Below are 22,630 nucleotides of genomic sequence, written 5' to 3'. Positions count from 1 at the left end.
ATGTTGTTGTTGCCTCTAACTGTACCCATGGATGCAAAGGGGATGCCTCTTGCATAAAAGCTAAGGCCACCATGTGCAGTAAACAACTTTTTATAACAGTAACTCAGAAAGGAGCGGCAGAGTCTCCTAAGCTCCTTGGCTCCCACTCCCAGGAGATGAATGTGGTATAAGCTATGTAAGATGACCTAAGGGAACATTCCAAGCAGCAGCAATGTAAAAAGCATCATTCCTGGGCACTCTGATCCCACTTTAAAATCCTAACTAATGCCTTTATACCTCTCTGAGGCCACCAAAAGTTACATATGTGAGGAGCAAACAAACAAACAAAAAACCCCCAACTCTCCTAAAACACTGCAAGATTTTCCAGTGAAAAGTTCATATCTGTCATGAAAATAAAGAAAAGTAGCCATTGTGTTTCCTCCCCTCACTGATATCATCTCATCCTCTTTTCCCAATGTCAACAGCTAGATTTATTTTTAAAAGAAAATCAGCACAGCAACAAATAAATCTTGAAGTTGTACATGTACCAGCTGGGTCTTGCACAACAGAGCCAGCTATCTGAAGCAGTAAGTCTGCATGAGAGTTTTTATCTAAAAACACTAACATACTTTAAAATACTTTTTCATTTGTGGAAAGCCTTGAGTAAATTATCTGCCAGATACACAACACTTCAGCACAGTACCTCTGCTTCTTAAACAACACAAGATTCATGCCCATAAAAAGCAATTTTAAGTCCTCCACAGACTTAATCATAGAATTGCTTGGGTTGGAAAACACCTTTAAGATCATTGAGTACAATCATTCTCTAACTCTACCAAGTCTGGTGCAAACACCACGACCCTCAGCACCACGTATCTGCCTCCTTGAAACACCTCTAGGGTGTTCAAAAGGCTCCCTGGGGAGCCTGTTCCAGTATTTGAGAACACTTTCAGAGAAAAATGTTATTCTTATGTCCAACATAAACCTGAGCTGGTGCAACTTGAGGCCATTTTCCCTCACCCTATCACTTGTTCCTAGACACCTTCCAGACTCAAACCTTCTTTCAGGTACTTGTAGAGAGTGAGAATGTCTCCCCTCAGTCTCATTTTCTCCAGTTTCCTCAGCTGCTCCTCACAAGACCTGATCTCCAGACCCTTCACCAGCTTCAAAATCACTATGTTGGAAAAAACATTCAAGATCATCAAGTCCAACCACTATCTAATTCTGCCAGGGTCATTACTACACCATATCCTTGAGCACCGTACCTAGATGCCATCCTGTTCCAAGTCTTTGAGAACCCTTTTGGTACAGAAGTTTTTCCTAAGGTCTAACCTAAAACCTCTCTGGTGCAACTTGAGGCCATCTTGTCTTGTCCTATCAGTTGTGACTTGTGAGAAGAGACCAAAACCCACCTCTCTACCACCTTTCAGGTAGTCATAGAGAGTGAGAAGGTGTCCCATCAGCCTCCTCTTCTCTAGACTAAATAACTCTAGTTCCCTCAGCTGCTCCTCACCAGACCTGCTCTCCAGACACTTCAACAGCTTTGCTGCCTTTCTCTGGACCCACTCCAGCATCTCAACATCTTTCTTGTAGTCTGGGCCCCAAAAATGAACCCAGCTTTCAAGGTGTGGCCTTACCAGTGCTCAGTACAAGGGCACGATCACTTTCCCTGGTCCTGCTGGCCACACTATTCCTGATACAGACTAGGATGCTGGTGGCCTTCTTGGCCACCTGAGCACACTGCTGGCTCATGTTCAGCCAGCTGTCAACCAACTTTCTCTGCTGGGCAGTTTCCAGCCACTCTGCCCCAAGCCTGGAGCACTCATGGGGTTGCTGTGATCCAAGTGCAGGACCTGGCATGTAGCCTATTTGAACCTCATCCCATTGGTCTTGGCCCAGTAATCCAGCCTGGCCAGGTCCCTCTGCAGAGCCTTCCTACCCTTCAGCAGACCAACATACCCACTCAGCTTAGTTTTATCTGCTTATAGTTCTGGTTGAATCTTAAGTTTTATTACTTACAGCAATATTGTATTTAACAAAGAGTAAAGTACACCCAGGCAACCAGAACAAGAGGACACCATCTCAAGCTGCACCAGGGGAAGTTAAGGCTTGAGATGAGGAGAAAGCTCTTCACAGAAAGAGTTGTTGGCCATTGGAATGGGCTGCCCAGGGAGCTGGTGGAGACACCATCCCTGGAAGTGTTCAAAAAGGAATTGGAAGTGGCACTTGAAGCCATGGCTTAGTTAGTCATAAGGTGTTGGGTGACAGGTTAGACTTGATCTCTGAGGTCTTTTCCAACCTGGATGATTCTATGATTCTAAGTACCTTGCAGACAGTAGGATCTACAAAGTACAGCTTCTGGGTACCATTGAGAAAACTCCAGAGAACTCTTTGAGCTGCAAATGTTAGTTACACAACTCGTACTGCAATCCTTTGGACTGCTACTGCAAATATTTTTAGTGAAGCCCAATGCCAGGCAGCACTCAAAGGGCTGCATGTGTGCTCATATAACATGAAAAACACTGCCTAGGACAAACCAAAAAAATCCTTGCAGTCTTCAGCTTTACTGAATGTGTTCACATTTATGAATTCCCACAAACAAGTGCCAACCACAGAGGTTTGCTCACAGCGTTGTGTCCTGGAAACCACATGACACAACTTGTCGTTTCAGTGCCCGATTCCTTCTGTCCAGTGTCTGAGATAGGTAAGGAGAACTCATACCAAAACCAAAAAAGAACCAGAAAAACCCAAACAAACTTCAAACTGTTTAAACTCTTGCTACCAAAGGAACAGAATAGAATAAACCAGGTTGGAAGAGACCTTCAAGATCATCGAGTCCAACCTATCATCCAGCACTACCTAATCAACTAAACCATGGCACCAAGTGCCCCATCCAGTCTCATCTTAAACACCTCCCGTGACGGTGACTCCACCACCTCCCTGGGCAGCCCATTCCAATGGCAAATCACTCTTCCTATGAAGAATTTCTTCCCAACATACAGCCTGAACTTCCCCCGGTGCAGCTTGAGACTGTGTCCTCTTGTTCTGATGCTGGTTGCCTGGGAGAAGAGACCAACTCCCTCCTGGCTACAACCTCCCTTCAGGCAGTTGTAGACAGCAATAAGGTTCCCTCTGAATCTCCTCCTCTCCAGGCTAAGCAAGCCCAGCTCCCTCAGCCTCTCCTCGGAGGGCTTGTACTCCAAACCCCTCCCCAGCTTTGTTGCCCTTCTCTGGACACATTCCAGTGAGTCAACATCTTTCCTAAACTGAGGGGCCCAGAACTGGACACAGGACTCAAGGTGTGGCCTAACCAGTGCTGTGTACAGGGGCAGAATGACCTCCCTGCTCTTGTTGGCCACACTGTTCCTGATACAGGCCAGGATGCCATTGGCTGCCTTGGCCACCTGGGCACACTGCAGGCTCATCTTCTTTCAAACCTTTCTTAAAAAAAAAAAAAAAAAAAGTCAAAGAAAGCCAAGTGTACAGCTTTGAGATTTAGACTGAAACTAAACTCCTGATACAGGAGGCATAACAGTGAAAAGAGAAGCAGAGAGGAGAATCTGTAAAGAGAACAAACAGTAAAATATTTGGGCTGGGAGGGTGGGTGTCTTTTGATGTGGGTTTTTTTTTTGTTTTTCATTTGGACATTATTTAGACAATTAGTAGGAAAATATGAAGCTAACCCATAACCATAAATTGGTTATTAAATGATTAACAAGTCTGCATTGTCCACGACTCAGTTCTGAACAGTCAATTGATCTGTGTATTTTTCTGTAATGGTGTTCATATTTTCTAGACCATTAAAAGGACTAAGAAGAAAAAGATTATGGGATCACAAGGGGCTATGGCAGTGGGGAGCCTTCTTTCAACCCTCTTCAATCAGCAACAGCTTAAACAGTTTAAAGCAAAAGGCAGAGCAAGGTCAAGCAGAGAATTACATTTTCTCAGATACAAATGCTCAGGGAAAAAAAAAGAGTTAGAAAAACATGGCCTTTGAGAAGAATAAGATGAAGTGTCACAACTGAGTTTATACCTTTTACAATTAAAGCAATTTTGGTGGCTTTATAACTGCTGAAATATTTATAAATCTGTTACTTCTCTTAAAAAACAAAACAAAAAAAAACCTAAAATAAATAAAAACAACCAAACAACCTACAGTAATTGAAAGGAATAAACTGCTTGACCTACCAGCCTTCAAGTGGCACCCTGCAGCTCAGGAAACTAGCCTAAACAACAATTTTAGTCCATCAGCACAAAATTCCAAAGGTGTGATTGAATCTACACTCAGACATCTGAGATAGCTTCTTGAAAGGTGAAGGAGGAATTGTGCTGATTTAACCCATGTAAAAAGACATGAATTTAGTAGAACTGCAAAAAGCCAGAGAGCCATCAGTTTCTTTAACATTTCAGAATAGCAAAGAATCAAACTATATTATATAAAGAAAGTGCCTCATCCAGTCTTTTCTTGAAGCTCTTCAGGGACAGCAACTCCACCACCTGCCTGGGCAGCACATTCCAATGGCAAATCACACTCTCGGTGAAGAACTTCTTCCTAACATCCAGCCTGAACCTCCCCTGGCACAGCTTGAGACTCTGTCCTCTTGTTCTGGTGCTGGTTGCCTGGGTGAAGAGACCAACCCCCTCCTCGCTACAACCTCCCTTCAGGTAGCTGTAGACAGCAATAAGGTCTTCCCTGAGCCTCCTCTTCTCCAGGCTAAACAATCCCAGCTCTTTCAGCCTCTCCTCATAAGGCTTGTGCTCAAGACCTCTCACTAGCTTTGTTGCCCTTCTCTGGACACATTCAAGTGTCTCAATGTCCTTCTTAAATTGAGGGGCCCAGACATGGACATACTCAAGGTGTGGCCTGACCAGTGCTGAGTGCAGGGGAAGAATAACCTCCCTTGTCCTGCTGGCCACACTATTCCTGATACAGGCCAGGATGCCATTGGCTCAAAAGGTCAAAAGGTTCCCCCTCCCACTTTCTGTCTTCCCACAGGACATGAGAGAGAAACTGGTGTTCAACTCTCAGACTTAAGAGTGAAGTTTGGCTGGAGTCATGACATAGAATCATAGAATGATAGGGGTTGGAAAGGACCTCCAGAGATCATCTAGCCTAACCTCCCTGCCAAAGCAGGATCACTTAAGACAGACCACCTGGGAATGCATTCAGGTGGGTTTTGAAAGTCTTCATTTCATTTGTACCCACAAGAATCATAACGCCTTTCAGTGTCCCAGCTCTATACCACATACATAACTAGTAGAGCAAAAGATGGAAAAATAGTATTCCAAACCAGAGAGCTAAGTGAAAGCCTCATGCTGGGACAAACAAGCATTCTGACATCATATATGGAGAGACATGTCCAGAGACAAAGCTACAAAATACAGGGGACTAAAGTTCCCAGAGCAAAATCCAGAGCAAAGCCCTGGAGCATTACACATGTAGCCTCAGAAACCTCAAGAAATACTAATTAGATGTGTCCTTCTGAACACACAGTCATTGGTTTTGCAGCAGTCTTAGAATCATCTCAACATTTCCAAGTTAAACACATAGAGACTGAGGCCATGCAAGACAGTAATTACCTAAATGACCTGGAATTTGTACAGCCAACCAAAATTATTTCAGAAGTCATTCCTATGATGTTTTTCAGAGTGGAAACAAAAATGCTGCTTTTTTAGAGAGTTTTAAAATAGAGGAACAGCAATCACTTTCCTCTAGAGTGGTACTCTATTCCCACCGCTTTAAAGAAAAAAAGGACAGATGGCACAAGCGAAACAAACCAGTAAACTGAGACAGTCTTGAATGCCGGTATAACATCACAATCAAAGTTGGTTCAGTTGCCCCACAGAGAAAGACCTGGGGGTGCTGCCTGACAGCTGGCTGGACATGAGCCAGCAATGTGCTCAGGCAGACGAGAAGTGTTGTGGAATGGATCAGCAAGATTGCGACCAGCAGGACCAGGGAAGCCACTGTCTACCTGGACTCAGCACTGGTGAGGCCATACCTTGTGAGCTGGGTTCAGTTTTGGGGACCACTACAAGAAGGGCATTGAGTTGTTGGAGCAGGCCCAGAGAAGGGCAACAAAGCTGGTGGAGGGTGTGGAGAGCAGGTCTTGTGAGGAGCAGCTGAGGGAAGTGGGGTTTAATCTGGAGAAGAGGAAGCTGAGGGGAGACCTTCTGGCTCTCTCTGACTCCCTGAAAGGAGTTTGTAGCAAGGTGGGGGTTGGTCTCTTCTTCCACATATCAAGCAATGAGACCAGAGAAATTGCCTGAAATTGCACAGGGGAGGTTTAGGTTGGAAATTAGAAGAAAAATCTTCACTGAAAGGGTTCTCAAGGACTAGAACAGGCTGCCTAGGGTGGTGGTTGAATCCCCATTCCTGGAGGCATTTGAAAGAGGCAGGGATATGGTGCTGAGGGGCATGGGTTAGCACCAGACTTGGCAGAATTACATACTGGTCTTTTCCAACCAAAATGATTTTACAACTGTGATTCTAAGACTGCTGCAAAACCAAATATATTACAATAGCTTAATCTACACAATGTCAATGTTTATGAGGGCTTCCTGTGACCAGAAGAGACATCACTACAGTCCAGCAAGTACAAACCCTGATACTGTAGAAGCAGAGCAACGTTTTCTATCAACATGCAGAAAAGTTTGGTTCATTTGGTCTCCTTAATGAATATGCACATACATCAGCAGGGTAGCATCCCACTTTGGGTATGTACAGCCAGAATACCAGGAAAGTCACATGATGAATACAAAGACCCCTGACACTGCACTGGCAGGGCTGCAGCAGTTCCACAAATAGGTCACAAGAGTTGACACAGGGTATGAAAGTTAAGGGACATCTTCAGAGCAGTCTGATCAACCAGCCCCTTCATGGGACAGCCCGCATGGAGCTCTGCCTCCCAGGACACAATTAAATTGCTTCAGTTCAGAGTAACCTCATTGCTTTTTATCTTAACAAACTTGCCTGGAAGACTTGTCCACATATTCATGGCTCTCTGCATGAAATACTGCTTCCTGCCATCTGTTCTGAATTTGTGGATCCTTAATTTCCAGTAATTCATCCCTGTAGACATGCACCCTCCCTGCCCTTTGGGGCTGAACTGCAAACAGTAACCTGACAGAGATGGATGTATCTCTTAAGGTTTCATATCCAAACATCCACTATGTTCACTTTTCTTTTGTTTGTTTTTCTTTCCACAGACAATTCCAAGACAGTGCTTGGGCTTCTAGCTTTTTTTTTCTTTTTTTCTGTTGGTTTTTTTTTTTTTTTTATATTCTTTTACAACCCATCCAATTTTTACCATTCAAACTATCCAGGGGATTTATGCTACATAAAATGTTACTATCTTTCTGCAGTTGCCATAATTGGTGTAAGCTAGTATCAGCTTCTTTTCAGTTTTGAACTTCATATTGTCTTCCAGTTGTACCCTAAGTTTTGAAATACTCCTAGAAAGCTTGCCTTCAAGTGTTATTTTGCTCTCCCTGCTATATCAGGGTCGGCTGGAAAAACCCTCCCAGCACCAACTCAGGGTTCATCCTACAAGGCAGCCACTGACATCCTGAACAATTCCAAAACATTTTTCTTCCTGCATTTGTGGATTCTAGTCAAACTCAGAGTCTGCTTTATTTTCAGGTCTGCAAAACACTTGATTTTCAGGGAACATAAGGAATTTTTGGCTGCCATTTGCAAGCATAACAGTGGTGCCTGTCTTGGTAAACTCTTGAAAACCTGCATTGCAGTGTTGCCAGTGTAAGGCCTGAGTTGCTGGGTTTACCTGAACACATTTACGACACCACCTTTGTGCGCTGTTGTGAGGCCTTACTGTCAGACTTGCACAGACTCTGCCCACACCCTCTTTCCCCCCACCCTAGCTATTCATCAGCACTGAGAAGATCCCATCTCAGTCTTTTTTTCTCCAGGCTAAACAGCCCCAGGTATCTCAGCCTTTCCTTGTCACAGAGATACTCCAGACCCCTCAGCATCTTCATAGCCTCCTCTGGACTCTCTCCAGTACTGAACACATACAGCTATTTAAAAATCTCCTTTCACGAAAAAGCTACATTCAGCCTTTACTCAGCACACCACACAAGAAGGTGGTTTTCAAAGGCACCAGTTGCATGTGCACTCAAAGCGGGACACGCTCAGCCAACTGACACTTCCATTTACTAAAATTTCCCCAATTGGCATAACAAATTTCCAAGTCCTTCACTAAGTAGAAGTTCTTCTCTTCAATTTAGTTACATTTCTTGTAAGCACTGAAGCAAACAAATCCTTGCACGAGGCCAAACATCAAGTCAGCAACACGAGTAGTAGGATTAGAAGCTCTGTGCTGGAGTCAGTGTTCAGACGCCAAAGAAATGCTGTCTTCATCTATTGCAAGTACTAAACAAAAAAGTGCTAAATGAAAGCCAAAAATATATCCCATGAGGGTGGTTCTGGGAAAATAAAGACTTCCAAGACTGCTAGATTTAGGCTGCAACACTCTGTAAATGTCTTTGATTACACAAATCAAGGGATGGGGACTTTTTAAGTCCTCTGAGGCCATGGAAGTATTGAGCACACCTTCTGTGAAAGGCATTCAGAGATTTAGAAACAAACAAAAATCCAGTCATGAAACTGAACTGAAAAGACACTGGAAAGAAATCAACAATATGCTTATGTTTTTCATAAGCCAATGCCCAAAGTTTGCCTTTAAAGCCCTGCTGTTGTTTATATATATACACACACACCACAAGGGTGGTAAGGCACTGAAACAGGTTGCCCAGAGAAGCTGTGGAGGCTCCAAGCCTGGAGTTGTTCAAAGCCAGGTTGGATTAGACCTTGAGCAACCTGGTCTAGAAGAAGGTGTCCCTGCCCATGGCAGAAGGTTTGGAACTAGCTTTAAGATCTATTCCAACCCAAACCATTTTAGGATAAACATACACACACACACAAGTGAGTGTATCTACATATAGGCATGTATATACATACACACACTTCATTCACTCAGATACTCTTTTTCTTGCCTGGCAGAAGTGAGTGGTTTGTATTTCAGCCATTTAACTTGCTGTTTCGAACATGTCCTCCTGTGGGAGGAATGAGAAACTCAACCACTGGTGCCTATGTTTTGACTGCACAGGGATCTGGTTTTTATTAATGGCCAGAACAATACCTCAGGCAAAAAAGAAAAAAACAATCCAACCCTCCCCAAAAGCCATTTTTTTTTCCCCATAGATAGGCATCTGATTTAATAATCATCTTATTCTTCATTAATTGATACAACTTTTGTAGTCTCAGCTTCCAATATAAGCAGTTCAACAGCAAGAAGGGAGGCAAATAGATGTGCTTACCTTTTCTTCACACTTCCTGTGGCAGGCATACTTGCAAACTGAAACAGAAGCAAAGAAAATACATCAATACATTCCTTTAGCTCAGATTTCCTTGAGATCTCTGGCCAAACTCAAATCTGCATGTGTAGAAGTATTTACATACATCAAAACAAACAAAAAACCCCACCCTAAAAATATTTCATTTTTACTCATTCCTGAAAGATTAGTTAATTACAGCACTGTTATTAGATTAGTGCATTCCATCAGCTTATAACTTAATGTCTGCTCAAACATCATGGGCTGATTATTTTGACATCTATCCTGACAGCTTCACATGCTGCAGAGTCACAGAATCAATAAGGTTGGAAAAGACCTCAAAGATCATCAAGTCCAACCTGTCACCCAACACCTCATGACTACTAAACCATGGCACCAAGTGACACGTCCAATCCCTTTTTGAACACCTCCAGGGATGGTGACTCCACCACCTCCCTGGGCAGCACATTCCAATAGCCTATCACTCTTTCTCTGAAGAACTTCTTCCTAACATCCAGCCTAAACCTCCCCTGGTGCAGCTTGAGACTGTGTCCTCTTGTTCTGCTGCTGGTTGCCTGGAAGAAGAGACCAACCCCCACCTGGCTACAACCTCCCTTCAGGTAGTTGTAGAGAGCAATAAGATCTCCCCTGAGCCTCCTCTTCTCCAGGCTAAACAATCCCAGCTCCCTCAGCCTCTCCTCATAGGGCTTGTGCTCAAGGCCTCTCCCCAGCCTCATTGCCCTTCTCTGGACATGTTCAAGAGTCTCAATGTCCTTCTTAAATTAAGGGGCCCAGAGCTGGACACAGTACTCAAGGTGTGGCCTAACCAGTGCTGAGTACAGGGGGAGAATGACCTCCCTGCTCCTGCTGGCCACACTGTTCCTGATACAGGCCAGAATGCCACCTGGGCACACTGCTGGCTTGTGTTCAGCTGGCTGTTAATCAGTAGAAGTTTTGCTAAGTAACACAGACGGTAGGGTAATTAACTTGCTCCAAATACAACCTGTGAATCTTAGTCATACCAGCAGTTCCAGAGACCTTTTTCAAGAAAAGCAGGATGACTTCAAGCTGACAAGCAACCATGACTGCTCAAACTCTAGTTTCTGACTGTGAAATACAGTTTAGGCAGTGCTGCAAACATTACTTCCAAGAGGTAAGCACCTGGTTTCTACTGAACTGCTGCTGACTTAAGAGCAGGAATGGATTAATCATTCTGGCACGTTCAGATTCAGAAAATAGTGCTTAAAAAGTAGCAGCTGAGCAGTGATTTAACTATGATGCAACAGCATAATATCTAGCATAATAATTTCCCTTATTTCCTCTAAAATTTGCTTTATTTCCATTCAGACTATCCTTTGGGTTACTGTGAGCTAAAGTATATTTTAAACTCTGTAAAAATTTACTACTTCTGTCTCCCTGATCAGTAAGACACATAACGCCACAAAGGTTTAGCTGGGAGATTAACTAGGGCCTAACCTTAGACCACTGGAGCTAGAAGCTGTGTTCAATGCTTCTACAAAGAGAAAAATATTCTACAGCCTGACCCAATGGGAAAGATACAGCTACTGAGATGTGAAGTCAGCAAACATGTCCATGCCCATTTCAGATTCAAGTGCATCAACTCTGAATGAAAAACCCTCATGCTCCAGTCATTTTTTCAGGGCACATAAAATAGGGCTTGTTGAGCTATTTTTTTCTGCAGCCTGTAGGTGCTACCTTCACTTATTCACCCCAGGTACAAGTTAGGAACGAGTTGTTTGTCCATAGGATCTTCACAGGATCAAGATTCCTCATTCTACAGATTACTTAAGAGTTCACACAAATACATTGCTCTGCTAGCACTGATAATGACCACATATCACTTACAAGTGCTATCAACCTGACAGCAAATGGAAGATGGCTCTTAATCTATGTGACTTGGATGACAGTATGGAGGATACCTAAACTCATTAAGTGAAACTGCATAATTCATTCTAGCTGTATTTTAAACCAGCATTATTAGCTTTGACTTTGCAAAAGGCTAACAGATGCTCCAAAAATATGTGAGCTCACTGTTTCTTCTATAACCTACTTTGAGATGTCCTGCAAAATACTGAAAGAAAAAAAATCAACACAAACCCAAAAAGAATAGAAGAGTAAACCTGCTGTCCTGAAGCCCTGATTTTGCAGAGAGGATTCTAGCATAAACATTCCACCTGGCTATAATGGAAAAACTCCTGTGAGGGTGCTGGAGCCCTGGAGAGGGCTCCCCAGAGAAGTTGTGGAGTCTCCTTGTCTGGAGAGATTCCAAACCCCCCTGGACATTTTGCCAACCTGCTGTGGGCACCTCCGCTTTATCAGGAGGGTTAGACTGGATAATCTCCAGAGGTCCCTTCCAACCCCAACCAGGATGTGATTCTGTAACTGTGTGATCTTCTTTGCTGATGCTTAAGCCCAGACTTCCGGGGAGGAAGGCAGGGGGAGAAGATGAAATACAAAACAAAAATAAGATGTCATTCCATGACCATTTCCAAGATTTTGCTCATAGGTCATATAAAACCAAATCATTTATGTCAGCAGCAATACAAAAAAAATCTTTTATAAAGATGTAGGAAACAGTAAGTGCAGCCACTGAGATTTTCATAGACATTGAAAGGGGAAAAGTCACAATTTGCTGCTCTTGTGTAACACAACAGTGCTGCCTTTGCTGGAAAGAAACAACTGAAGCCAGATGTGAGCTTAGCCCCTACAGCAGTAAGACTAAGTCTTGCAGGAGCGTCCCATTCAAATTTGTAAGTAACACAGAAATTTGGCATATGAGCTCCTTACATAATAAAGAAGACATGAGAAGCAAAGCAGTACTACACTTATGAGAGTCAAAGGAAACAGACTAAAGCCTCAAGAGGTAATTAGCCAGATACACATCAGGCAAAGCTCTCTGACTGAAACAAAGCCTGTATTTTTTCAGGTATTTAAATTTATAGCACTCTGGGGATAGAGACCTGATTCATTCATACAGACAGCTTCACACTTTCTCAGCATCCAGAAGTACCCTATCCATATCAAAATCCAGCACTTTTGTAGATTAGACAGAGTTAAGTCATTACCTACTCTCCCTAATAAAGCTGATTATCATAATAAAACTGGAGAGCAGTAAGCACTCTGAAATAAGATCACTGACTGTCCAGATGCTGGCAGCTAACAAAGCACTCCCTTGTGCTCAGAAGCAGAAAGGACATTCTCTGCCTTCCCTCTTGGGTGAACATCAAACTGCTCACTGCATATGCTGATCGTAAAGACACCAGCTACATCCCAGCCACAGAAACAGATCCCCAGGCCTAACACAACCAAACACTTACACCCTTTCCTTGACAGGTCTGAATTTCACTAGGATACAAATGTCTACCCAGAACAACAAAACTTATACAACTGAGCCCAATTGGATGGCATTTACCAGGTGCTCAAGTGGTCAAAGAGGAATTTGAACACATCTCACCGACATACAACAAGCATCACACATTTTCATTCACTGGCAGGGTAATATTGTGTGTGTGTGTATGTATATATATAAAATATATATATATATAAAGACCTCTATGTGTGGGTGTTCAAACATTTAAACATTTATGAATGTATTTACATGCATGATCTACATACATGTGTATGTACACACAAGCACAAATGTATTCCAAAATGCACAACTCTTGTTTGTAGTAAACATAGAATCACCTACTAAAACCAGAATCACCTACTAAAACCAAGTGGAGAGAACAAAAAAATCCAAACAACAAAAAAAGATTAAAAAGATGACTGCTGTTAGTTGTTAATTCCAAAGCAACATTCTATACCGACTGGAAGAAAGTATACCTTGCATCACCACCCTGCAGCCAGTTATCCATCTCTAGATAACAACTGCTACTGGTGATTTTGTTGCTACAGTGGTAGAGCCACAGGAATCAAAGAATCATAGAATTGTTAGGGTTGGAAGGGACCTCAAGGATCATCTAGTTCTAACCTCCTGCTGTGGGCAGGGCCACCTCACACTAGATCAGGCTGGTCAGAGACACATCCAGCCTGGCCTTACAAACCTCCAGGGATGAGGCCTCTACCACCTCCTTGGGCAACCTGTTCCAGTGTCTCACCACCCTCATGGTGAATAACTTCTTGCTAACATCCAACCTGAATCTACCCATTTCTAGTTTTTTCCATTCCCCCTAGTCCTATCATTATCTGACACCCTAAAAAGTCCCTCAGCAACCTTCTTGTCACCCACTTAAGACACTGGAAGGCCACAATTAGGTCTTCTCAGAGCCTTCTCTTCTCCAGACTGAACAGCCCCAACTCCTTCAGTCTATTCTCATGGGAGAGGTGCTCCAGCCCTCTGATCATTCTCATGAACTCCAAGGGTGTTTTTAAAGTATACAGAGAGTAAAGTCAACATACTTTTAGATTCATTTGTCCCTTATATTTTCCTGTCACTATCTCCCACACCTTTCACCCCTTCTCCAGGAGGGGAAAGAAAATAAAACAAGTCAAATTTTAAAACACATACACACAGAAGCATGCAGGCACATACAGCAAGAGTGATGGAACAAGGACATGCTCCAGCAGCCATAAGTCTCCAGGTATGTAAGCACAGAAGATCTACTGCCTCTTCAGGCACAGGAATGGGACAAATCTCTGTGACCAACTCTCTGTGTGTCTCTCACAGTAGGCAGAGGACAGACTACTCATATGGTTGTTCCTGCTGTGCCTATGGGGTTTTTATCCTCTTCTTCTTTTTTTTTTTTGGGGGGGGGGTGTGTTGTTTTTCAAATTGAAGGACTTATAGGTACGGTGTCCCACCACCCCAGCATGCTCCTCAGCCCCAGGTAATTGGGAATATGGGAAGCCAGGGCAATCACCATTACTGCAGCGCTTCTTCCCCACCTGCACAACACACCTGGCAGTAGCAGCACTGCAGGGGCTGCAAGGGCTTGGCAGCTGTCAGGAGGCAGTGGGGCAGCCACTGGCACCCTGTCCTCCTGCGCAACCCTCCTGCAGCTCTCCTCCACCACTTGCCTCTCTGCCTGCCTGCCTGCCTCCTCCACTTCCCCCTAATGGAATGCAGGCACAGAAAGAAAGGTGAGCAGTCTCCCACCCAAGTCTCCCATGAGAGACCACTCCCAGCCAGGCACTTGAGGCTCCCTGGGTGCTGCAGAGCGCCCTCCCACCACATGATGTTCCAGGGCTTTACAAAGCTCACCGTGCATTGAGGAGGACCAGCACTATCTGCCAACCCATGTGAAGTTACCCACACATAGAGATGACCACATAGACCTTCCAGACACATCCTTTCACAAGGCAGTTCCTGCGGCTTTCTCCACTATAGCTGGTAACATGATGAACAGTGAACCACACCTTCACCAACACAAGCAAATTACCCACTTGCCCACCGAGAAAAATCAGTTTGCCTGATAGTCTCTCACTATTCATCTTGCCACAGCTAATGCTGCTACCTCACACACCTACCCTGCCTAGACGGCTACACCCCTCAGCCCAAGCATTTACAGCACTTGCAAAGTGCTGCCTCGATCATTAGACTGCCAGAGAGACTTCCTCCTGTTTCATTATGCCAGCTGTTTTTATCAAAATCCTTGACCAGTAGAGAGATGAACTTTCTGAGCATTTCTAAGGCCACAAAAGCAGTATTACACCACAGCCCTGCAACCTTTCTCAGCGCAACGAACATTCAACACACAAGTATGCAGCACAGTCACAGCACAGCAAGCATTAAGGAAAAATACATGCAACTTACAGTTAAAAGGTCTCAACAAGCAGCTTCTACGCAATGCTGGCATTCTTCAAAGCTTATAAGCCAAGCTAGCACTCAAGCTCTTCTCAGGACTACAGCCCAAGTGTGTTAGAACTTTAAAAACGTGGCTGAATCCGTCCGGAGAACTTAATCAATGTCACACTCAGCAAGGCTACTTCAGTTCTTCAACTGAACAGCTGAATGTCTGTATCCCACACATCAGCTCTCCTCAAATACCAGACTTTCCAAATTTGTGTTTAAGGATTCTGGCATCAGTTCCAAGAACAACTGTCCCAAGCTGGCTGGCAATGAAATGGGAGGCCAAACCATATTCAGTCAGTTTGCTGCACTTCAAAACAGTTCCTAAACAATAGCTCTGAGAATACATTTCTTTAAAAAGGGAAGAAACAAACAAAACAAACACCACCAAAAAAAACCCCAACCCACCCAAAACCAAAGACAACAAAAATTTCTTTGCACCAAATTGAAGATGTATTTACACAGGAAGTTAACACTGCTGCTGCCACAGTAGAGACAGAAGGATTTTTCAGACTTAAGCTCCAAAATGTCTATGAAACAGAAGTTGTACTTCTCACATTCATGCATGGATGATGTTCTCTACAACCCAGTAGCAATGTGCTTACAAAATAAGAGAGTACTGCTGTAAACTAAGCACAGAATGATTTCTGGTGTCTCAGGACAAAGGGCTGAAGTCTTTCTCTGTGTGGCAAGGGCTGCTCCCCCTCACCACATTCTGGCATTGATGGGACACAGGGTAGAGAAACGTATTCTATCCATCCCACACAAACATTCTGCCACTCCATCCATGCAGTTGCTAATGAGCTGTGAGTAGTTTCTAAGGACAGCCTCACACTTAACCACAGTTTTTATCATCTGATTCTCCATGGATGGTTCATATGTGTTTGTTTTTAAACTCTATGCATGGCAAGGGCACAAAAAATGGTAATTCAGAAATCCTCTTGGGGCAGAAACTTGCAGCTAAGTATAGGTAATTTGGTTTAATACCTTACTAATCCCTAAGAAAGATCCCTTACCACAAACACATCAACTATACAGCTCTTGATGGTAATTTCTAACTTCCTAGGAACAAATAATAAATGATGACTGAATCACAAACGTAGTTGCTGTGTAGAGGAAAACTAGGTTCAGTTCTGGAGCCTTCACTCCAAGGCCACTGAGGTACTGGAGCACATCCAGAAAAGGGCAACAAAGCTGTTGAAGGGTCTGGAGAACAGGCCTGGTGAGGAGTGGCTGAGGGAACTGGGATTTTTCAGTCTAGAGAAGAGGAAGCTGAGGGAAGACCTTCTCACTCTTTACAACTACTGAAAAGAAGGCTGTAGTGACAGGAGGGTCAGACTCCTCTTCATCAAGAGGAAATGCATCATGATGCATCCACAAAGTTTAGGTTGGATAGTAGAGAAAATTTCTTTCCTGCATGAGTGGTCAGACATTGAACAGGCTGCCTAGGAGTGGAGGCACCATTCCTGGAGGCATTCAAGAAGCATGTGAACACAGCACCTGGGCACATAGTTTAATGACCATGGTGGTATTAGGTCGATAGCTGCACTTGATGATCTTAGAGGGCTTTCCAACCAAAACAATGCTATGATCTAATGCTGTGATCCTATGAAAGATGCATTCTCCCCTTCAGCATCTCTGACTCCCCAAAACACATTCTATTAATGCTATTTTTTAACAAGAATAGAAAAGCCCTGGATAATCCACAACAAAATGTAACCTAAAGCAAGTCTATAAAAAGATTTGTGTAATGAAGACTTGAATAGGTTTTTTTTGGTTCCTAATTTGTCCTCTCTCTTAATAGCATGGAAAGATGCGTGCCACAGCAATGGTAAAATCCAGCCATTTTAGGAACCAGAGTGGCGATACCACTGCTGAGCAAGACCTCCCTCCTGCAGGAAATGTTTTGAACAGATTCCCAGGTCATTGGCACTGAAAAAAAAGACGTTTTCATTTCTTCAGAAACCAAGTCAAGACACTTGAACAAATGCAGAGCAATGCCACCATGGCAGGAGCTTCTCCAGAAAGACAGTCAGCACCAAAATCACTGCACTACTCTCTGGCCATTTGGATTCTGACAAGGGTTTAATAACACTGTGACCAAATTATTAAAACAACATTCTCACCAACACACATGCACTTTTCTGATGACCTCTTCCTACCACTTCTGCAACAATTCAGCTCAAGATAAAGATCTAAAATGAAATCAGCATGAGAAACAGGCACACAGAAAGCATAAACTGCATCGTAACAAGTGATAGGATGAAAGGAAATGGCCTCAAGATGCACCACGGGAGGTTTAGTTTGGACATTAGGAGAAACTTCTTCACTGAAAGGGTTTTCAGCCACTGGAACAAGATACCCAGAGAGTTGGCTGACACCTTGCCCCTGGAGGGGTTTCAAACACACAGAGACATGGTGCTGAGGGACATAGTTTAGCTACCAACTTTGGCAATGCAAGAGAATGGTTGGCCTCAATGATTGTAAAGATCTTTTCCAACCAAAACAACTCCATGATTCTGTGATTAAAAATAAGATAGCGGTTTTGCTGGGGTAAAGATATCTTTGCACGGGGGAAGAGTCCTATAGGTGGAATTAATGGGCTTTAGCTGCAAAAGTAAACACTTCTATTTTTAGGAAATTAACACAGTCACATGCCAAAGATGTCACAAGTCTAACAACCACACCACAGCAACAACATCTGCTGGTGCATTTCCTGTGCCTCAAACATCTTCTTACAATTTCCTTTGTTCTTTTGTTTGGGTTTTTTTTTCATATTCAGCCAACCATTGTCTCTCCATCTGAATATTGCTCCCAGCATTTCATGACATGTCTGCAGACATTGTTTTTGAAGAGGCAGGCTAGAAGACAGTTATGGGAAATTTGAGCAAAGCTTCAGCGTTCTTTACTTGGGGTGGCTATAGAGTAAAGAGTACTGTGAATGAGCTTTCCTGCAGATGAAATACTCCAACTGCTGTTGCTGACAACAGCAGTGGAAAAATCTTTATTAAGAAAACAGTATTTTGGCACTACTGCTTCAATCATGGGTCTGTTACTTTCCTTCACTCCCACCCTCTTCCTGCCTTGTAGGAAGAATCTTGACCAACAGGGTTTTTTTTTTTAGTTTCATTTGTGGGTTGGGCTTTTGTTTGTTTGGGTTTTTTTTCCCCCCTCTGTGGAATTTCTAGTTTATCATTTTAACTGCACCCTAAAAACTCCTGCATGCGTTTGTTTGTTAACTCTGAAAACTCCTGGGTTTATGTGGTTGGGTTGTGTTCCATTTGCCATAGATGTAACTACAAAAGCAGAACATGAAGCACTCCGAAAATGCTTATACATTTTTAGAAAGAGAGTACTCCAGCAGTAAATATTCTTGGTCTTTTTAAGCTACCACCTAGTGGTTTGAACTTTAAAATAAATGTTATAACCACAGAAGAAATTCTGCCACGACTGAGCCCATTCCTCATGAAGTAAACAAACAGGGAACTCAGGTTTTCACTACAGACAACTTCCTGAAGTATCATCTCGTATCTGTGATGCAGTCTGGCTGCTGTGAACATTCACTGTTCCACTAGAGGCTTTTTCCTAGTGTGTGTTTTATTTTTAGATTACTAGGAACTTACCTTTGTGATTTCTGCCAAAATTCCTTCCCCTCCCCCTATTCCCACTGAGGTAACAGCAAGCCATCAAAGGATGTCAATGTCACAGCTTTTCTCAGCTCCAGAGAGCGCTGTGTGCAGTCAGGATGCTTGTTTACCACTTGTGTAATGCTTACTAATTACAGTGGCTTCTTCTATATGTTTGCATGCTCCAGTAAGCCTTTATTCATCCTTCCCATTCAGGTCTTTGCTGTTGTTATGTACATAGCTTTCACATTTTGCTCTCTAAGCTCTGCACTGAAATATGAATGCCTAGCTTGTACAGCTGTGTTAATTAGAAGTTGTGAAAGTTGCTAGTTGCTGCGTGCACCGTTTGTCTGGAGAAAAGCAGCTGATCTTCCCAGGCTTCTGGTGTCACGGATGGGCTCCAGTCCATGCTTCTCCTTCCTACCTCCTCCTCCCTGGAACAGTACATTCTGTGTTGCTCATGTCCAGGTTAACATCCCACCCATTTCTGAGGGGCTCTTAAAAAGACTTCTCTGCTGCCACTAGATCCATTCACGTCATTTCCATCCTCCCAGATGCCTTTCACAAGCGAGGCTGACAGTCAGACGTTTTATAGCAAAAAGCCTGGGTCCCTACCTAAGACTAACTGTGCTTGAGAGTTCCATAATCCCTCTTCCGTGGAGCTCACAGCAGCTACAAGCTATTAATCTGCTCTAAGGACAACAACACACCATGCATCTTGGTCCTGCAGCCTGCATATCCTGGTTTGCATGTAGTTCTGTTTCTGTCCTCTAGTCATAACTGAAAAAGAAATTCTAGGTCTTATTTTCTCCCAAGTCCATTTATCTTATACATTTGGAGGTAACTGCCAGTGAATTGCTTAGGAAAATTATTTGCTTGTTCATTTTTTGCTGTTTCTTGATGTGCCCAAGCCCTACATACAGGAGATCTGTCATTACAAAATGTAAAAGTATTAACTTAAAACCATTTTAGAACATTCCCATTGAAGCCAACACCATTTGTGGGTCAGTGCTCATGGAAACACATAAGGGTACATGCAAACATCATGCACAGAGCAAGAGGAAGATGACAAAACCCCCTTTTAATTTGATGACAGCCTGTTCATGCTGTCAGAGATCTCCTACGTTATATTTACATAGTGATACAGCTTCCCCTATTGCCATAATTTCTGGCTAATTAACTCATGTCTATTGCCATAATTTCCCATAAGATTCTTATGTTCTGATTATGTTGAAATTACACTTTGTACAGTCCTTAAATATAATGTGCAAGATCAACAGCTGTATAGATCTCATAATACACTCAGGAACACAGGATCTTATTTCACAAGGATCACTCCATGGAAACTAGGGTGAAACAAACACTCCTACCCCCACAAATACATGCTACATGCTTCACCATTTAGCATCAACTGCAATGCCAGTGGCCCAAACAGGAGACAGATTCCTTTGGCATTTGACTTCCTGGTTTGTCTGGCTGAGCTGCAGCTACAGACACGCTTAGCACATCAATTATTACTGAATTTAGCACTTACTGACAGATAGAGTACATAAAAATAAGCACATGGCTGGGCCCAAATAGTGGTAGTCAGTGGAGCTAAATTCAGATGGCGGCCAGTCACTGGTGGTGTTCCTCAGGGCCAAGTATTTGGGCCAATTCTCTTTATCAGTCTGGATAAGGGGATTAAGTCCACCCTCATTAAGCCCAATGGTGACAAAAAGCAAGAGGGGAGTGTTGATCTGCTTGAGGTTGGGAAGGCTCTGCAGAGGAATCTGGACAGGCTAGATCAACTCAACCCATGATGCTTGCACACAATACCACAACAAGCATTTCTCTGCTCACATTAGAGCTAACAGTGCACGGCAATGTAATTTAACACCTCTTTGGTTCAGTTACACATGGTTCAAAGTATCAGGAAAAAAGCAGAATTCACACAATTATGATGACAAAAAGCTTTAGGGAAAATAAAAGTTCCAAGGAAAAATAATTCTACAAGCACTGCAACAGGGATTGCTCCAACTCTATTCATGGAATAATGAAATGGTTTGAAGGGACCTTAAAGATCATCTAGTTCCAAACCTCCTGCCATGGGCAGGGACACCTCCTACTAGATCAGGTTGCTCAAGGCCCCACCAAACCTGGCTGGGAATGTTTCTAAAGGTTGGAGTCTTCACAACAACTCTAGAAAACCTGTTCCAGTGCCTTTCCACTCTCATAGGGGAAAATTTTTATGTAAGTCAAAATTCTTCCACTTTGAAGCCATTACCCCCCCATCCTGTGCCTTCATGTCTTTGCAAAAAGTCCCTCTCCAGCTCTCCTGTAGGCCCTTTCAGGTGATGGAAAGCTGCTCTAAGCCCTCTCTTCTCCAGGCTAAACAGTCCCAAATCTCCCAGCCTGTCTTCATGAGAAAGTTGCTCAAGATCTCTGAACATCTTCAGCCCTTCTCTGGACCCTCTCCAACAGTTCTGTGTCCTTCTTGTGTTGGGGCTCCGTAGCTGGACACAGTATTCCAGGTAGGGTCTCACCACAGCAGAGTAAAAGGGCAGAATCCCCTTCCTCGACTTGCTGACCATGCTTACTCTCAAACCCAACCCAAGGATGGCTACATTAGGTTAACAAAAAGCTATTACTCAGTTCACTTAAACTACCACTAATTGCTTTAAGTTCAACGTTTGGTTCATGGAAAGCTTTGTATTACATATTGTATTAGCAACACCTAAACCTGTTAGCTTAATCATCAGCTGAAGGGGAAGGAAGCTTCATCAGAAATGTGTGAAGTGTTTCAATTCTTCACACTTGTTTCACCCATCAGCATTCATAGAGCTAGGCAATAACACCACATTGGTCTTTTATTAGAATCATTTGAATGTCTGGAGACCAGGAAGATTCAGAGCATCTAAAAAGCTCTATTCTACATTGCCATTTGATCACAACAGCACAAAGACAAAAGGTAATTTTAGAAAGGAAAATAAAGTTGGGGGGAAAAAAAGAAATGTCAAACTTTTTATAACTATTTTCTCTGTGTAAAATAGAAAAATAATAAAATAGAAATTGACATGGGAAATCCATAGAAATTAAATCATTATGACTGCTTGTTTACAAATAAAGTAAAATAATGACTATTCCATTTCTAGGTGTAAAATAGCTTAAGAAAAACAAAACAAAAACCCACAGACTCATTTTGGTTGGAAAAGACCTTTAAAATCATTGAGTCCAACCATCCTCTATCTCTGCCAGGTCTGGGGCTAAGCCATGTACCTCAGCACCATATCTGTCTCTTTTAAAGCATCAAAAAACTTTTGCAGCTGTGCAAAAGCCACTATGTAAATGTGCACAAATAGGGTATTTGCTTAGCCCTGACTTAAACTGAACTGCATTGCAGGGAAAACCAAACCACAGCTCAGAAGTATTGGAGTTTGAAGTAATGCTAAAGAAACACGTGGAGTCAGTGGGGCCCTCTGCTCGCTGCAGAAAGTGCAAGTACTGCGGAAATCAATCAATTCATAATGAGAAGCTACATCAAAGACACAGCCCAGCTCTAGACACGCTTACCAGGCAGAGAGGCAGCCAGGAGCTTCCCTTTCTTCACATCTGCCTTTCCACGTTGCCCATTTTTGTAGAGCTTGATAAAAATAACATCACATCAGTGAAGATGCTTCACCAAGCTGGCCTGAAGCACAGTTGGACAAAGTACACCTCTCAGCCAGTCACTCAGTCTCTCCTCAGAGGAAGCCTTCAGGCACAAAATTCAGACTTAGCCACTACCAAAGGAGACATTTGGTGAGGCAGAGCTAAACGACACACCCCCAAAACAACTGCCACATACTAATGAAAACTTATCTAGCCCAACACAACACCC

The 22,630-nt window shown here is 43.1% G+C and overlaps 1 protein-coding gene across 1 annotated transcript in view; it reads right to left on the bottom strand.

Annotated features, from left to right (window-relative positions):
* LOC128897196 (tensin-1-like) overlaps window positions 1–22,630 on the bottom strand; it is a 121,846-nt gene that overhangs the window by 26,661 nt on the left and 72,555 nt on the right. The window contains exon 3 of the mRNA XM_054161274.1: window positions 9,319–9,356. Within this exon, the coding sequence (XP_054017249.1) occupies window positions 9,319–9,356 (38 nt within the window). The remainder of the gene's footprint in view (window positions 1–9,318; window positions 9,357–22,630) is intronic.

Source organism: Dryobates pubescens, chromosome 4 (assembly GCF_014839835.1).
Source record: "Dryobates pubescens isolate bDryPub1 chromosome 4, bDryPub1.pri, whole genome shotgun sequence".
In the NCBI taxonomy this organism is placed as follows: Eukaryota; Metazoa; Chordata; class Aves; order Piciformes; family Picidae; genus Dryobates; species Dryobates pubescens.
Note: the sequence above shows the minus strand (reverse complement) of the source record. Positions and strands in the feature narration are given on the sequence as shown.